Below are 13,906 nucleotides of genomic sequence, written 5' to 3' on the forward strand. Positions count from 1 at the left end.
ACATGAATAAAGTGGAAAATGTTCAGTCTTGTATTAACACTTTATTTCCCTGTAAACAAACAAGCACACTGACTTTCATACCAGAATCTACAACAAAGAGAATTGACATCACACTTTAATTTACAGCTATTTACACTGAGCTATTATTTAATATGCACATCAGATGAAACATAACTCAGAAAAAAAAATGTCTTTGTGCCCGATCCTTGGTTGGGCCCCTACCAGCAGGTTAATAGTCTGCTGGCCTTTTTCTAAACCTGTGGCTCTGCTCAGTCACATAATGCCCGATGTCTGTATCTGAATGACTTCCTAATCATTTGTGTATGTGTAACTAGTAGAGTCTTGTTTATAAAGGGCCTAGGGTGGTCTGCCTCAAAGAACAATATTTATTTTTTTATCCTGAGAATTATCAACCATGCATCCTAGGTTTAAATGCAAACTAATACTGCTACATCCTGTCTTAAGTCCAATAGACTGTAAAGACCATTGGTATTGGTTAGTGATAAAGTCTTTATCACATTTGCACTAAAATATAAATTAAGATGTCTGTTATTGTCACTATTTGTGGTAAAAAAAAAACTCCATAGCATGTTTGCATTAAGGTTGGAATTCTTCATCTTAGAAAAGTTTGTTTTCATGAAGTATATTACATAATTACATTACAGTTTCAACTGAAAAAGAAGTGATTTTTTTTATTTATTGGCTTTAAATTACTCTGGTAACAATGATTTCACACTGACTCTTAAAAATTTAAATCTGAAATTATCATGACCAACTTTTATTCTGTTAGTGCAGGCCCTGGTGTTCAGTTTATAAAGTCTTGACGCTAAGTTTGACAATTTCTAAGGCGAACAACACGGACCAGTAATTCAAAATAGTTGCTGGAAAACACATGTGTAACAGGCAGTGATGATGCATGGCACCAATAATCGACTGAACAACAACAGTTAAAAAGTATTCACTTCTGACGAAATCAAAGTCGATAAAACATACCGTAAAAACAAGTGTTTCCATGCAGAGAACAATGGATCCATTATTACAATGTACTCCGTTGTTCCAATTATTAAAACAGTTTATGCATAGGTTTACAGAATTACAACATAAAAACAATCTGCAAAATTTGCTAATCTTACAAATTAAACAGTAAAAGTAATACTAAGACACATTTCACATTTTATGTGACCTGCTAATCATATAATGCCTGCATCATCTCCATTTAGGAACTAAAAACGCTCTTCTTCATTGATCCAGTTACTTGTTGAACAGCACTTAAAGTCTGATGATATGGAACAGTAGTCTGTGTGTGTCCAAGGTATGTGGGTGTGAAATCCTCCGAGTCCAGACACAGTAAAATCAGTCATCAGGAGTCTTTATAAACTGGTTTCCACCACAGGAGCAGCAATGACTGATGCTGCAGCTTTTGTGGCCTCTGATGCCACCTGCTGGTCCTGTTTGGCACAGATCTCCTGCACCAAAGGTGCATTGGCCTCCTTCCACTCTCTGAACTTGCCTGAGGTCAACCCTGGGTCCGACAACACCTGCTCTATTGCCTGTAGGTCTGCCTCCTTTGACTGTACCAGAAAAAAGAGCAAAGAAAGTGGGAAAAATTAAATAATTGCACAAAGTTCTCCACATTCTAAAGAACATATAGACACTTGTTATTCACACACTAGCTGTACTGTGATATAAAGTAGAAAAACAGACTATGGAACAGAATATGTACCTTTAATGTGCTGTTGAGAGTCCTGATAAGGTGCAGTCGATCATTGACAGTCTGGTTTTTACAGCGTTTTACGAAGGAGGCCCTGAATTCCCTTTTCGTGGATGGTTTCCGATCCCCTATTGGCGAGAGGCTGGCCTCTTTTAGATGAATATACAGCTTCTCCATCTCATCTGAGCTGTTCCCACATTCCCCTGTAACAAAATACCAAGTTATATTGCGTCAACAGCATTCATATCACAAAGATTACATTGCATAACAGCATGTCCTGCAGGGATGAAACGTTCCCCAGGTCACAGACAGCAAAATGCTTTGGTATCAGATAAACAATACATCAATGCTGCCTGACAAAACAGACCACAGACAAAGGAGACAGTGTGCGAAACATATTACAGAATATGAAACAGACTGAAAATGTGCCAACAAATATATTAACGTGCAAACCAATTAAACAACAACCAATAAATGAGTAAACTAAAGTCTCACCTTCACTTCCAGCACCTGAAACCACCCTCTGTGCCTCCCCCTCCGCAGCAGGGCTTTCCTCATTGGACTCTGTTTCCGACGGGTCCTGATGAGACGAGCTCTCCAACACCTGGGAGTCATCCTCTTCTTCCGTCTCCTCGTGCGGAGGTTGATGCGAGTGTACTTGAACTGAGCACACCACTGCTGTCTCCCCAGCAGGAGGGGATGCCTGCGAGACCAGGTCCAGCCAGGACTGCCGCTGCTTGGCGAGCGACGAGGAGGAGCTCTGTGATGTCATCGTACTGACGGGGGACGAGAGTGAACCGTTGGCTTCGCTGGGGACTGCTGAGGAGTAGGGGGGAGGAAGGGTACCCTGAAAGACAAATACACAACGGTTAGACGCAATAATCCAAAATAAATCAACAACTGTTTTGTTTGGTGAATGGCCCCTACTGTATAATTGTGACTTTGTAGAGGAGGCATGACTGACCTGATGCGTGCTTCCAGGTGGACCGGATGCATCCACGGAGTCCCGCAGGGTTTGTTCAGAGTATGGTGGAGGGGGGATCTCTGTGCTTTCAGCTTCTTCATGGTCACTGGCTTCACTATAACACTCTGCATGGGAGACACACACAAAGTCACAATTCATTTCTTGACACAAAGGACCTGAATCCAAGTGTTCAGTGAGTTAAGTTTAGTTTAATGAAACTAATAAGTAGTAATAATTGTGATGAAACTGGAGGATGTGGGTGATTTTAGTCTTGTGGGGCTCAGAATTGACCAACTAAACCTCTCAGTTCAATGCCAACAGCTGTACTGTACTGTATTTGTCTGAATGCCCTGGGGCCAGTTGCACAAAGCACCTTAAGTTAAGATTTCACTTTAAGTCTGAGTTACAGTTTCCTTGAGATAAAATTGTTTGCACAAAATATCCTTAAGGTTTCCTTAAAATGTTTACGTAACAATTTATGTTTTTCATATTATCTTGGTCTTGTACTTAAGGATTGCTTAAAGTCTGTTAAACCTTTGGACCTTTGTAACCAAAGTAAGGACAAAACCAAAGTACCTCTGACTCCATCTTAACTGCAACATGGCTGAGTTTATGGAGATAACTGGGAAAAAAATAAGGCTTCCCAAGAAGAGTGCTCCGCAACCAGGAGAATCTGATGGATTTTGTGCTATAAATTTGACCGAAAGTCAATTTATAAATGTCATCTGGAGTTGGATCACTCAACTCTCCAAGGCTGTGCTCCTCCAGTCCCTTTACAATTAATGATTGCTCTGCGGTTTTATGCAATGGGATCTTTCCACTCAGTTTCTGCTGAGGTATTTCATGTCAGCCTTAAGTGTCATACTTAAGGAAAAAACTTAAGGTGTTCTGTGCAACCAGCCCCTGATGTCTGGATGTTCAAAGACCTTCCAGTTGTCCTATGTCTTCAGCCAATAACCAATTAAATTTAGAAAAAGAGAGAAACCTAAAGTTGTTTAACACATGTCACAACCATAAATGTGATTAAATAATATCACAAAGTTCATGGTGCGCAGAAACAAATGGTGAATGGATGGTAAATGGAGGTAGATAGGATTGAACCATCAACCCACTCTACCTCCTACCACAGCCACTTATCTTTCTTTGTGTATGCTTTTCTGACTTGACAATAAATTTGTCTTGAAACCACTTTAAAAAGTTACAAGGTTTTCATTCAAGAACAGTAACAGGTCACAGAAATACATTTCTGATTTCCATGGATGCTCACCGACTGCAGTGCTTCGTTCTGTTGGCTCATATTGAATGGAGGCTAGCCCGAGTTTATTCAACCATCTGGGGAAGAAAAGAATATTCAACTCAATAACATTTGACAAAACACATTTGAAAGAAACACCCTTAGAGAAATACATACAATATTGTATTTTTATGTGACTTACAAGTTCATCTCCTCGTGGCTCTCAGCAGCAAAATAGAACATCATGACCTGTGGGTGGCAAGCTTTGAACGCACTGCATGAGGAAGAGTAAACAAAGAGCAGTTGAGCAAAAGTGAAAATAAGCTTCTACTGGAAATTATATAAACTGTGGGTTAAACTTTATTCTACTTCACTGATCATTTTCATATCTTGACTATATATTTCCTATCACTGTGTGTGGGAGCTATTTCTGTGTCATTCAGGTCCCAAAAAAGTAGATGATTACATAGTTCCTTTTGAATTCAAACCACTTGTGGGCAGCTTATCATTGCTATCTGATTGAGATGAACTGAAAACTGAACTGTGCGCTTACTGTTTCTTCTTGCACTCTATGGCTCTGTCAATCATGAAGTTGGTGAGGTCAATGTAGCCTTCAGCCTTTTCTGCCTGCAACACACAAACAGACAAAAAAAAGGTGTGTGTTAAAACCAATGGATGATGTAAAACCACTTCCTTCACAATGACACCTAACATTGAATTGCAGCAGGCTACTTCTTCTATTTGTCCTCACCATGTGATGGTGACATACAGTAGATCTGATTGAGGTCATGGTGCCAGTAAATCAAGCACGCCATTTAAGAATGCCTGTATCAGAGTCTGTCGGGTTATTAGGAACAACGTCACATTCAGGAAACACAGTGAGACTGCCCAGCGGTTCCTGCAGTGACAGACTGGCAGCGACACAGCTGTGGCAGAGAAAAGTATGACTCATCTGCAGCCTCTGATGCTTCACGCTGCGTCTGTGACTCAACAAGTGTTAAAAAAGACTAATGCTGTGTTAAGAGTCAGGGATTTTTTGTTTTTTGCTCTGGTTTGCTAAAATAAATATAGCAAAAACTGCTTTCCTGACATTGGATCTGATTTGGGGCTGCAGGTTTTTTTCTTTTTTGCTAAAAGTTACATATATTAGTCACTGCATTTCTTCATACATATGTTAATAAAATGCACCATAGCAATCTGAGTTCTGTTTTTCATTTTAAACGTAATGAAGGATATTGTTAATTGCATTTTTTAAAACCACATTTTCTTTTATTCTTTCAGTACTTTGAATAGAAATTTTTTTTTGTCTAATACAGACATCACCCTTCCCAATATTTAATAAATAAAAAAAAAAAAATCACTGTCAATATTTCACTATACGTAATCAGTTTGAATGCATGTCATTGTAAACTGCATCAAAGAGTTACTGCCCAGCACTGGTGAGCAAAAGTGTTTCAAGTTATTGACATTTAAACATGGTGTAAACATGGTTTCACTCAAGAGTGCAGACCTCCGCCAAGGGAAACAATCCAGTCTTGTATAATATGCAAATCTGCAAGTGCAACCACTAATACTGTATACGCTACGCTACGCTACGCTACGATACAATATACTTTATTGTCCCCGTGAGGATATTTGTCTTGGACTCAAGCTGTACAAGAATTGCTGCCTTCCAAAACACATACTACACATAACAATATTGCACATAGCCACTCATGTATTGCACATTACACCAGCACACAACAGAGCACCAAAAGCAAACCACAACACAACCCCTTAGCATCAAGCAACATTATCTAAAATCTTATTTGAGGCTGGCACTATTTAAAACGGTTCAGTTTAAATTTGGGCAACCTGCATCTTCTGCCCGAAGGTCAAAGCTCGTACTCGGCTAGGAGAATGTGGCAAGAGTCAGACAGTATTCTCTGTGCTTGTCTGCTCATACAGTGTCTAGAGGGATTGGTGTTCCCTCTTCCCCATGACCTTCACGGCTTTCTGAACCAGACGAGCAAGTTTGGATTTCAACTTAACAGTCAGATATCCAAACCATGCTGACTGTATGTCTGGATGTATTTGAAAAACTATTAGGATAATGTCAAAATATGATTGTGCCTAGCTGAGGCCTCACTATCTCAGCTGTGCCTTGATTATGTTCCTCTAAACTGCGTCCAATATTATGGCTTGTTCTCGTAAAGTCTTTCTGGAGGAGTTAACTGCAGATATTTGGATGTGATTTAGAGTATAATTAGCTGTATGATATGTGTGTATTTACGTTTCCATAGCCACACCTTAGTTTGAGAAAAAAGTGTCTATACTATTGTACCGGTTCTCCCATGAAACCACTGTCCCTGAATGTTCCATAATGACTGCTTTATATATGAAGTCTAAGCAACTACATATACAGGTTGCCCCAGGGTCCAGTTGTTTAGAAGTAATCTGATCGGATTTCGGCAATCAGACAGGAGCATGCTTGGTGGCAGGCTGCCTACATTTTGATATGTAGTCCCATTTAGAGTGCTGGCTATCTAGATTTGGCAACCCTGAAAAGTCTGTGTCTGAATCAGGGCGATCCGACCCAATGTTCCTTTGAAAATCCAGCACAAAAGCAAGATGGATTAGCTGATCCTGGACAGCAAATCGTGAGATTTCCAAATCTGGTCCATTCTGATCCAGATTAAACTTTTTGAACAAGTGGGCCCATTTGTGTATCCACCCTGTGATTCCGATCTGCTCCAAAATTAAATGGGTTCTACATTGGCCTACGCTACCCCCTTCCACCTACTTTCATGAATATTGGGCCAGTAAAAACATAACCTCCCTGGCGTAAGTGATGACGCACACTGTTACGTCGTTCATTCATCACAATGAACATGAACCCTGTACTATAGCTTGAGTCAATATCACAAACACTTTCCTGCTGCTGTAATAAGCACCAAATGTATATCTGCTGCTGAAGATAATCCGCTGTAAATGCACTATTTACTCCTGTTTGAGTAAAGTTTGCTAAAACTATCTAAGTATATTTTCGCGATCAGTTTTTTTAACCACAGACAGTCCAAAAGTATTGTTGACATTAACAGATATATAGATACCCCAAGGCTAATTCTTTAAAAGAGAGAGGGAGACAGAATATATCAGAGCATGTGATGGAAAACCAGCTGAATAACACGTTCAATATAGTATAACAAGCAAGTCTGTATTTGAGAGAGACAGAGTACTTGAGATCTGCACAAGTGAGCAATGACAGAGAAACAGAAACCTAACTTTATTGGTATTTACATTGAGTAATCTGCGTAGCTCAGGGTTTGAGGAACTACATGAGCTGTGACAGCAGCTGAACATGCCTACGTCATAAACAGGTCCTTCGATGAAAGTCTGTTTCACTCACCAGCTGGTTGGAGTACCAGTAGAGAGCCGTCTTCTTCAGCACAAACCAGTACTTCTTCCATTTGATACCCAGGAAGCCTTTACTCTCCTTCTTCCTGTACAGCCAGCCCTGATGGTCCGGCTGACCCAGCTCTTTGACCGAGATCCTTCTCCTGCTCATTGTACCATTGCCTGTGAACAGAAAACACATGCACGTGAACGCACTGAGACCAACTCGCCTTTGTCCACAGAGAAGCAAAGCCACAGTTAAGCGCACATATAGCATTAGAGGAAGCAAGCTGCAGAGTCTGAAATCCTAACAGCTAAAACATTTCCATTTGAGCTGAAATAGGTCACTGTGTTTGATCAATGACCAAATCAATTCTAAAAATAACACTGACTAAACCCGCTCAGCATGCAGAACTCAAAAGTGCTATGCCACAATCAGCCTACCTGTTCGAGTTATGAATCAGCTAGAGATAATGATAAGATAAAAGTCACGTCAGCTTCTCAGAGGAATCCAAGACGCTGGCACAGAGAGCTAAAACAGGGAGGAACTGAAGTGAAACTAACTGAGCATTGTCTAAAGCCCTCTGCACACACCAATTGCCCTGCCACTTCGCACACGCCCACTGAAGGTCCAAATTACAGTTGAGGGCACACAGAGACAAAGTGATGAGAGCTCAAGGGTAGCAGCTTACCTCCTCGAGTCTTCCTCTTGGATTTGTGACGGAGGGAGACCTTTAAGGAGGAGAGCGGAGGAAGCAAACGTTAGGTCAGAGAGTCAGAGGCGGGAGACGAGAGCAACAAATCAACAGTGTCAGACCCCACAGCTGAGGAGAGGAGGCTGTCTGGAACATCCTGTTTCTCACTGCAAGTGTCACATGCATTTTCTCTCTGCTGTTCTCTCTATCTCTCCGCACACACACGCACACACACACATTAACACACACCCCCCCTCCTCTCTAACATCCTCATCTTGACATTCTGCCTTGTGCTTTGTCTTTCTTTGCTCTTTGGTCTCCTTTTCTTGTAACCAGTTCTACTCCCGCTAAAATTAAACTTACGGCACTGAGAGAAACCAAACTAAAGACTAGCCAGCCTGTGCTGCTATAACTATTTCACTCTGTCATCATAAAATAGGAGAAGCAGAAGTAGTTCGACCATTAAATGGAGAGCAGGGTTTCTATTTCATTATTTGCGACAACAAGGCCAGACACACAAAAAAAGGGAAGAAACACTTACAGGATTGTAGTCGTCGGCAGCCATGGAGGGGGGCACAGATATAGGGAATGCAGCCTGTTGAAAGAAACCAAAAGTTACACTTCACCCACAGGCGCACAGGTTGGCAATAATGCTACGCCGCCGATAAATGGGCAGAAAACGAGCAATTCTTTGCTCTAACGTGACAAGAGGAAGTGACGTCATGGGGGAAACAGCACAGACAGTTTCTCAATTTTTTCTCCTGCTTTTCAGAGTGAAAAAAAAACGACAGTGTTACAATACATTGAAAGTGAGAAGCAGCATTAATCCTTCAATGGAAATGGGAAGCAGCGTCAGAAAATGGTTGAAAACTTTAAAAAAGTTAATTCTCATGAGCGGCACTCACTCACAGCCTAGGTGTCACAATGGTCACTGTCAGCAGTTTAGTCTGTGACACATCCCCACCTACACTACTGAAGAGTATTCACCATTAAAAGTCTTCTTTGTAGGATCACACCTCAAAAAATAGCCTTTTATCAATGCCAAGCCCAGAAAGAAGAACTCTGTTGCAATTTATCAACCTAAACAGTGACATGAGAGACATTGAGAAATCTTAGTTGCGATTATGGACTAACTTCCTCTGCAAACTCAAGTTCCTTATTTGTGAAGTTACAAAGCTGCCTGAGAGAGACAGAGGGAAAATCACAGACACACAACACCAAACGTTTAACAACTTGCCACCGCTGAAAAGCTTCCCATGATACAACACAGCAAAAATCTGGGTATGATTCCATAGCAATTAAAAATCTCAACCCCCCATTACTCTCTCCAAGAGTCTATTTATCACACAACCTTGACATGATACTATGTCAGATTGAGCACTACATGAAAAACCAGCTTTGAGGTCAGGAAATGTAAAAGCACAGGTGACGCTCTGGTTACAGGGTCCCGAGTTCCAGTCCTGCTGCAGTTGGTCACACCCAATCACTCACCACAAACTCAATCTACAAACGTCCCCGGTGAGAACAATAAAAGAAGCGAGGAAGACTCATACCTGGTGCTTTAAAACTTCACAGATTCACATCAAGTCCAAACACAGGATCGTATCAGTATCTCCTATCACTCTTTAAGCTCACACAACAGCAGCAAACCACTGGTAACAGCTCTTATCTAAACTAAACCTCTGTGTATCAGTATATATGTGTGTGTGTGTGTGTGTGTATGAGTGAGTGTGTCTCTGTGTTGCACAACACAGATGCATCACATCTCGTTTTCCGGGTGTTTGACTTAACTGCCCGTGGGAGCTCGATGATGATCACCACATGAACCACAGCACAAGCCTGACTGAGAGGAGTGTGTGTGTTTCTGGTGTGTGTTAAGTTCCTGTTGGATTTTTTTGCAGATGTGAAAGGTCAAGTGTAATTTTAGATTTGAGATCCACACTAAACAAATGTTTCTGCAGATGTACATGCAATCTTTGACTGGACTGCAACAAAACATACACACACATATAATTTATAGCTTCTTTCAATTTAGTTGGCAGCTATTTGCCAACCACAGATCTGCACCTATTTTCTTTATCATCAAAGAAACAATGAACATAGAGTTCTTCAGAAGGAGGTAGAATCAAAGCAACGCATTTTTGATTGTGAATTTTGGGCCAAATTGGTTGCTGTACCAACTAAATAAAAATGAACAATGGGTATTAGAATCTACACAAAAAGCAAATAAAGACGTGCAAATTCAAAAATGAATTTCACAAACATAAAATAAGTGTAAAAAGTGTGTTTTAAAATATGAAAGCTGAAGTTAAAACATAATTTTTCTACCTAAAACTTTTTTTCTTTCTTTTCTTAAACGTTAAATAGGCTAACTTAAATGACTTCTAAGTATTTCTGAAATATTTAAATAACATGTAATTTAAAGATTCAGGGCAATTTAAACGACTGTCGCCTACATTTAAAAGCAATTTGCCGGAGTTAATGAGAGTTTCTTTAATGTTTAAATCCTTAAAAATGACCATGGAGTCCGGTTGGTAGCGTTAGCCCGGTGGTGTCTTGTGTTTAGCTCTGTGGGCCTAGCATGCTAAAAACATCGCCTGTGGACAAATGAATCGGTTTCGGACATGTTTAACAAAATATATAATGTCACTGTACCTGCCACCATAATCTCAGCGACTGTAGACTGACCCGAAATCTCCGCTCAAAGTCTGACCAAACTTTGGCGAGCATTTCTCAAAGCACAGCTGGTTTCAGGTCAGTTCACGACCTCAATGGGTGTCTCCCCCTTTCCTCACCTCAAACAGGGTGACACCCAAACTGAAACTGACTCGACACACATTTGAGGACATTTTACACGACCACAGAACCTGTTGAGCTGTTGTAGCATCGTTCTTGTTTTAAATTGATGTGAAATGATTAGTTTATCTCAGGAAGTCCTTGCAGTTCCCACTTATGGCCACTAAGTGTCGCTAAGTTACCGTTTTGTAACAGCATTGAGCGCCACCAGAACAATGTCAGAAACTGAACTTTCAGGGGACAAAAAAGATGTTTGTGTTTAAGGGACATTAAGTGACATAAATACAGTTTATACAGGACTGGGGTCTACAATGCGAAAAACTTATTTGGGTAATTATTACTTACAAAAAATAGGCCTGTATCGCCACAATACATGAATGTGCCGTTCACAGAGTAACTCCAATGAGTGCACCAACTCAAGTTTAGGTTCACGTATCATGTGTATCATTTTCTCATATGGATTACTGTAAATTTCTTATGTTGGTCTGTTCTATACACAGGACATCTATTGCACGTCTGTCTTTCCTGGAAGAGGGATCCACCTCTTGATTTTTTTCCCTGTTAAAGGTTTTTTGGGGGAGTTTTTTCTTATTCGCTGTAAGGGTCCAAGGACAGAGGGATGTCTTATGCTGTAAAGCCCTCTGAAACAAATTGTGATTTGTGATACTGGGCTTTGCAAATAAAATTGAATTGAATATCACCAGGGGTGCAGCACCAAATTCTGGGCCCTATGTAAAAGCAGTCTCTGTGGGCCCCCTGCCCTCCCTTTCTTTGTCCATGTTTCTCCATGCACCTCTTGAAATTCTCTTTTAAAAAGCCAGTTTGTTTTTGTTCCCTATTCTTTCTTTTTTGTTATCCTGACTTCACTTTCTTGGGTAAAGACCTGACAGCAGCATAAGCAGTCACTAGCCCCTTTTACACTGCCAGATTTTTGGCAAATGTTGGGCCGTTTTGCCGGCAAGCTGCGAGCGTTTAGACACACAGAGCCGGACTGGCAAGTTGATCCGAGGTGCCCAATTTTCCGCCGCATAGGGTAGTCATATTGGCGGAACCCTTTTAATTTAAACAGACCGAGGTAGCCTTCCACAACGGGAGGGGCTGTTGAAGACTTGTGGGAGGAGCTGTTGATGACGCTGCACGAGCAAGCCACTGGTGGTGAATAAACAGGAAACAGCTGATAGCAGGAATTAGCGAGCAGCTCGTAGCAAGAGGGAAACACAAACCTGACAGACACTGTAAAAATGAGCAACTGGGGAGACAAGTAATTGCACGCCCTCCTTGTCCTCGCAAACAAAGAGGCCATTAACCGTCACATGACGGGGACGGTGAAGAACGGGCCGAAGGACTGACTAGCCGCGGCTCCCCCCCCACGTCACTGTTTACGTTACACGCTGAGCTACATGTTTTGTTACTTGCTCACGCCCCCCAATGCCAAGAAAAAGGCACATTCCATATCACCAAAAGTAGGCAGGCTGCATTTTGCTGCACTCCCTGATTTTGTTTTTATACTGCCAATGCTGAAAGAAGACTTTTTGGGCTTTCCTGCGAATTTGCACAATTCCTATCTAAAAAGTGCCACTCACTCCGTTCTAGCTGCGTTTAAAGATTAACCCTGGTGTAGGGTCAGATTAAACCATTTTACACCTTTAAAGTGATAGAAGGGCCTCAGAGAGCTTCCAGTATTATTTCATACAAGGTTTAGTTTTTCAACTGATTTATTCAGCCTACTGTATTTTAATTTAGTTATGGTGATTATTAAAACCAAACTTTTCATTCCACGCTTTTCGAGGATCCCACCCCATCATCCTGTTTAAGTGTATAGGCTAGTTAAAAACTATGTCAATATGGAGAGTGAAGGAATCGCATACTGACATACTTTGGTTTCTTATTTTACAGGAAATGGCACCAATTATCTGATTCTGAATGGACCGCAAGTAACTCAAGAACGTGTCAAGTTTGTAAAAAAAAAACACTCTTTATTTTGAAGTATGATGAATTTCTGGCACAGAGCTTTTATTTTAAAGAGCTGTTTCCTGCTGTAGAGTACGTGAATAACAGACAGCTACTTAACAGAGACAGTGAACTAGCTTGACAACATGGCCAAATGCAAGTATATTAAGCAGTGTGGACCTTGAACTAATCACTAAGGTGAAATGTGGACCCCGCGGCTAAACCCTTCAGGAACCACTGTGTTAGGCGATTCATTGTTCTTCAGATAGGCTGGTTGCCCTTTTCCTTGAAAAGACAAATACAGCTTTAATTTGAAGGTACAAATTGATTGTAAGGAACAAAAAATTTACTGGAAACAAGCCCTATTATGTTTAGGGAACACTCATGTAATCATAGATCCTATTTTGATTCAGATACCTTGAGGTGGGAGTTCAAGGGACCCCTTTGAAAATGGACATGCCATTTGTACCTTTGCCAAAATGTTGCCTTAATTTGGAGCATTATTTACCCCCCTTGTCAGCAAACTTTAGTTTCACAAGACACCACTAACTTTGTGCTAGATCAAAAAATAAGCACATCACCACTAGATGCCACTGGAGGATGGGACCCAGCTATATGTGTGCTACAGAACATATTTTCCTATTATTGTGTTCAAATTCACAATACACAATGTTTTCCTCCAGAAATAGGGAGAAAAATAAGTGTTTCATATTACAGAGTCTACTCGTAACCCGGGGAGGCTGCGGCCTGGCTATCAACACCCTTCAGTGGGTTTGTAGCCATAACATCACTGCCCGAGCTGTATCTGTGCAAAGCTTGGATGTTCTGCTTCTCCGCTGGCCTGTGCTGGGATGGCGGTAAACCAGCAGGCACATTCTTGAGTCCTGCGTTATTATAGTCTCCATTTCATTTCTGCTTAAATAGACAGGGGCCTCTTCTCTCTCTCCACTCGCTATTGTAATGCAGCGAGTGGAATGAAGTGACTATGAGGAGACCCCCCCCTCCCTCCCATTTAAATCTCTCACATTCTCACACTGTAGCTTCCTCTTTGCCTCCCCTCCCATTTGTCACCCTATCTTTCACATCCATATCAAGTAACTCCCTTGTGTTACCCCTAAACCCCTCAAAAGCTTCCCCTTTGACATTTCAATTAAATGTGTTGAACTAAATAAAAGATTTCA

General features: G+C 41.1%; 1 protein-coding gene across 3 annotated transcripts; it reads right to left on the reverse strand.

The window, feature by feature from the left end:
• Positions 1 to 22: 22 nt before the first annotated feature.
• ipcef1 (interaction protein for cytohesin exchange factors 1) lies at positions 23 to 10,724 on the reverse strand. 3 transcript variants are annotated; one of them, XM_050061829.1, is made up of 11 exons: positions 10,635 to 10,724; positions 8,521 to 8,574; positions 7,977 to 8,016; positions 7,298 to 7,467; positions 4,463 to 4,536; positions 4,112 to 4,183; positions 3,943 to 4,007; positions 2,676 to 2,800; positions 2,207 to 2,558; positions 1,724 to 1,914; positions 23 to 1,571 (listed from the first exon to the last, which is right to left on the reverse strand). In XM_050061829.1, the coding sequence occupies exons 1-11, from the start codon at positions 10,707 to 10,709 to the stop codon at positions 1,371 to 1,373; spliced, it is 1,419 nt and encodes a 472-aa protein (XP_049917786.1). In that variant the 5' UTR covers positions 10,710 to 10,724; the 3' UTR covers positions 23 to 1,370. The 3 variants fall into 3 exon arrangements, with proteins under 3 accessions (XP_049917786.1, XP_049917787.1, XP_049917789.1); XM_050061830.1 differs by lacking the exon at positions 10,635 to 10,724 and adding an exon at positions 9,533 to 9,670; XM_050061832.1 differs by lacking the exons at positions 7,977 to 8,016; positions 8,521 to 8,574; positions 10,635 to 10,724 and adding an exon at positions 7,729 to 7,873.
• Positions 10,725 to 13,906: the final 3,182 nt, after the last annotated feature.

This window comes from Epinephelus moara, chromosome 14 (genome assembly GCF_006386435.1).
Source record: "Epinephelus moara isolate mb chromosome 14, YSFRI_EMoa_1.0, whole genome shotgun sequence".
Classification (NCBI taxonomy): Eukaryota; Metazoa; Chordata; class Actinopteri; order Perciformes; family Serranidae; genus Epinephelus; species Epinephelus moara.

Bases quoted from the DNA above. Each gene is read 5' to 3' on its own strand.
- ipcef1 (XM_050061829.1), bottom strand. From the start codon at position 10,709: ATGCTCGCCAAAGTTTGGTCAGACTTTGAGCGGAGATTTCGGGTCAGT. The intron at 4,184-4,462 runs GTAAGCGCACAG...TTCCTCATGCAG, and splicing joins ATAGAGTGCAAGAAGAAACA to TGCGTTCAAAGCTTGCCACC. The intron at 1,572-1,723 runs GTACATATTCTG...TTTCTGGTACAG, and splicing joins CTCTCAACAGCACATTAAAG to TCAAAGGAGGCAGACCTACA.